This window comes from Trypanosoma theileri (genome assembly GCF_002087225.1).
Source record: "Trypanosoma theileri isolate Edinburgh chromosome Unknown TM35_Tth_7_V1, whole genome shotgun sequence".
NCBI classification, from domain to species: Eukaryota; Euglenozoa; class Kinetoplastea; order Trypanosomatida; family Trypanosomatidae; genus Trypanosoma; species Trypanosoma theileri.
The window spans coordinates 567,823-568,957 of NW_021639849.1; the positions used below are offsets into that span (position 1 = coordinate 567,823).

General features: G+C 34.6%; 1 protein-coding gene across 1 annotated transcript; it reads right to left on the reverse strand.

Annotated features, from left to right (window-relative positions):
• Positions 1-307: 307 nt before the first annotated feature.
• On the reverse strand, positions 308-985 carry TM35_000073580 (uncharacterized protein; the record flags this gene model as incomplete). The annotated part of the gene is made up of 1 exon (XM_029023804.1): positions 308-985. The coding sequence occupies one exon, from the start codon at positions 983-985 to the stop codon at positions 308-310; it is 678 nt and encodes a 225-aa protein (XP_028885000.1).
• Positions 986-1,135: the final 150 nt, after the last annotated feature.

A 1,135-nucleotide genomic window follows, 5' to 3' on the forward strand; every position in this document is an offset into this window, starting at 1 on the left:
AAAAAAAAAAAAAAAAAAAAAAAAAAAAAAAAAAAAAAGAAAAAAAAAAGAATACATCTAATACTTTTTAAAACAGCATTTCTTTATATCACTCTTTATACTGCATTTAAAACCACAATCTTTTTTTCTTTTTTTTTCGGTTGATAATCAGAATTAACATCTACTTCATAGAACTACGATAATGGAAAAATAACTTCTTACAAAACTACAGTTGGAAATACAAACCACTGTATCTCACACCATAAAAAAAAAAACAATTAAAAAAAAAAATAATAATAATAATTATGTGCACTACGTTCATATCTCCTCATGGACTGGTAATCAAATCTACTTCCACAATATCAGCACTCTTTTCACGAGTTGTTTCTTCTTCCTTCATCTCCGTCAATGAAGCTGTTTCCTGCATCACCGTCACACCTTGCGATACCGAACGAGATGGTGGACTTGAACTACCGGATGAAACCACAACAGGATCTACAGTCAATTCAACACAATGATTAGAAGTGCAAGAAGAAGAAGAATTGGCAGCATCAATCTTTTTCACTGCACAACACTCTTCCTCGTGTGTCAGTGGCAACAAATCTTCTCTTCCAGTACATTCATCATCATCATCATCACCACCAGCATTATCATTATCAGTTTGTGTACGAACACACATATGCGGCCGACCAGTCTCTTTGCAGTACTTACTTTCTGGCTCATCACAATAAACACACAATGGACTGTTATCATTCACCTCGCATGTGCTCTCTACAGGGCATTGCTGCAATACTGAAATCTTTCTCTCCGCCTCACATTTTAGAATACGACGAGCCAATTCTTGTGGTGGTAAACTGTTAAGATTTTCTTCAATAACACTAGCATAAAGGTTACCCAATCGTTTCGCCCGTTCAATTATATGCGTCGATTGAAACAATAATGAGTTACTATTACCATTATCAAGCATTAAGAAGATAGTAAACTTTGTGGAACGCCTTCTTGACATCAACAGCAAAAGAATAACAAAAAAAGAAACAAGGACAAAAAGTGAAGTGAAGTGCAATGGATTGGAAAGACACAATCCCACAAGTACATGACACAAAAATATTGACAGCAACCAATGGCAGATGCATTTCCAGTGATAACAAAAAAAAAA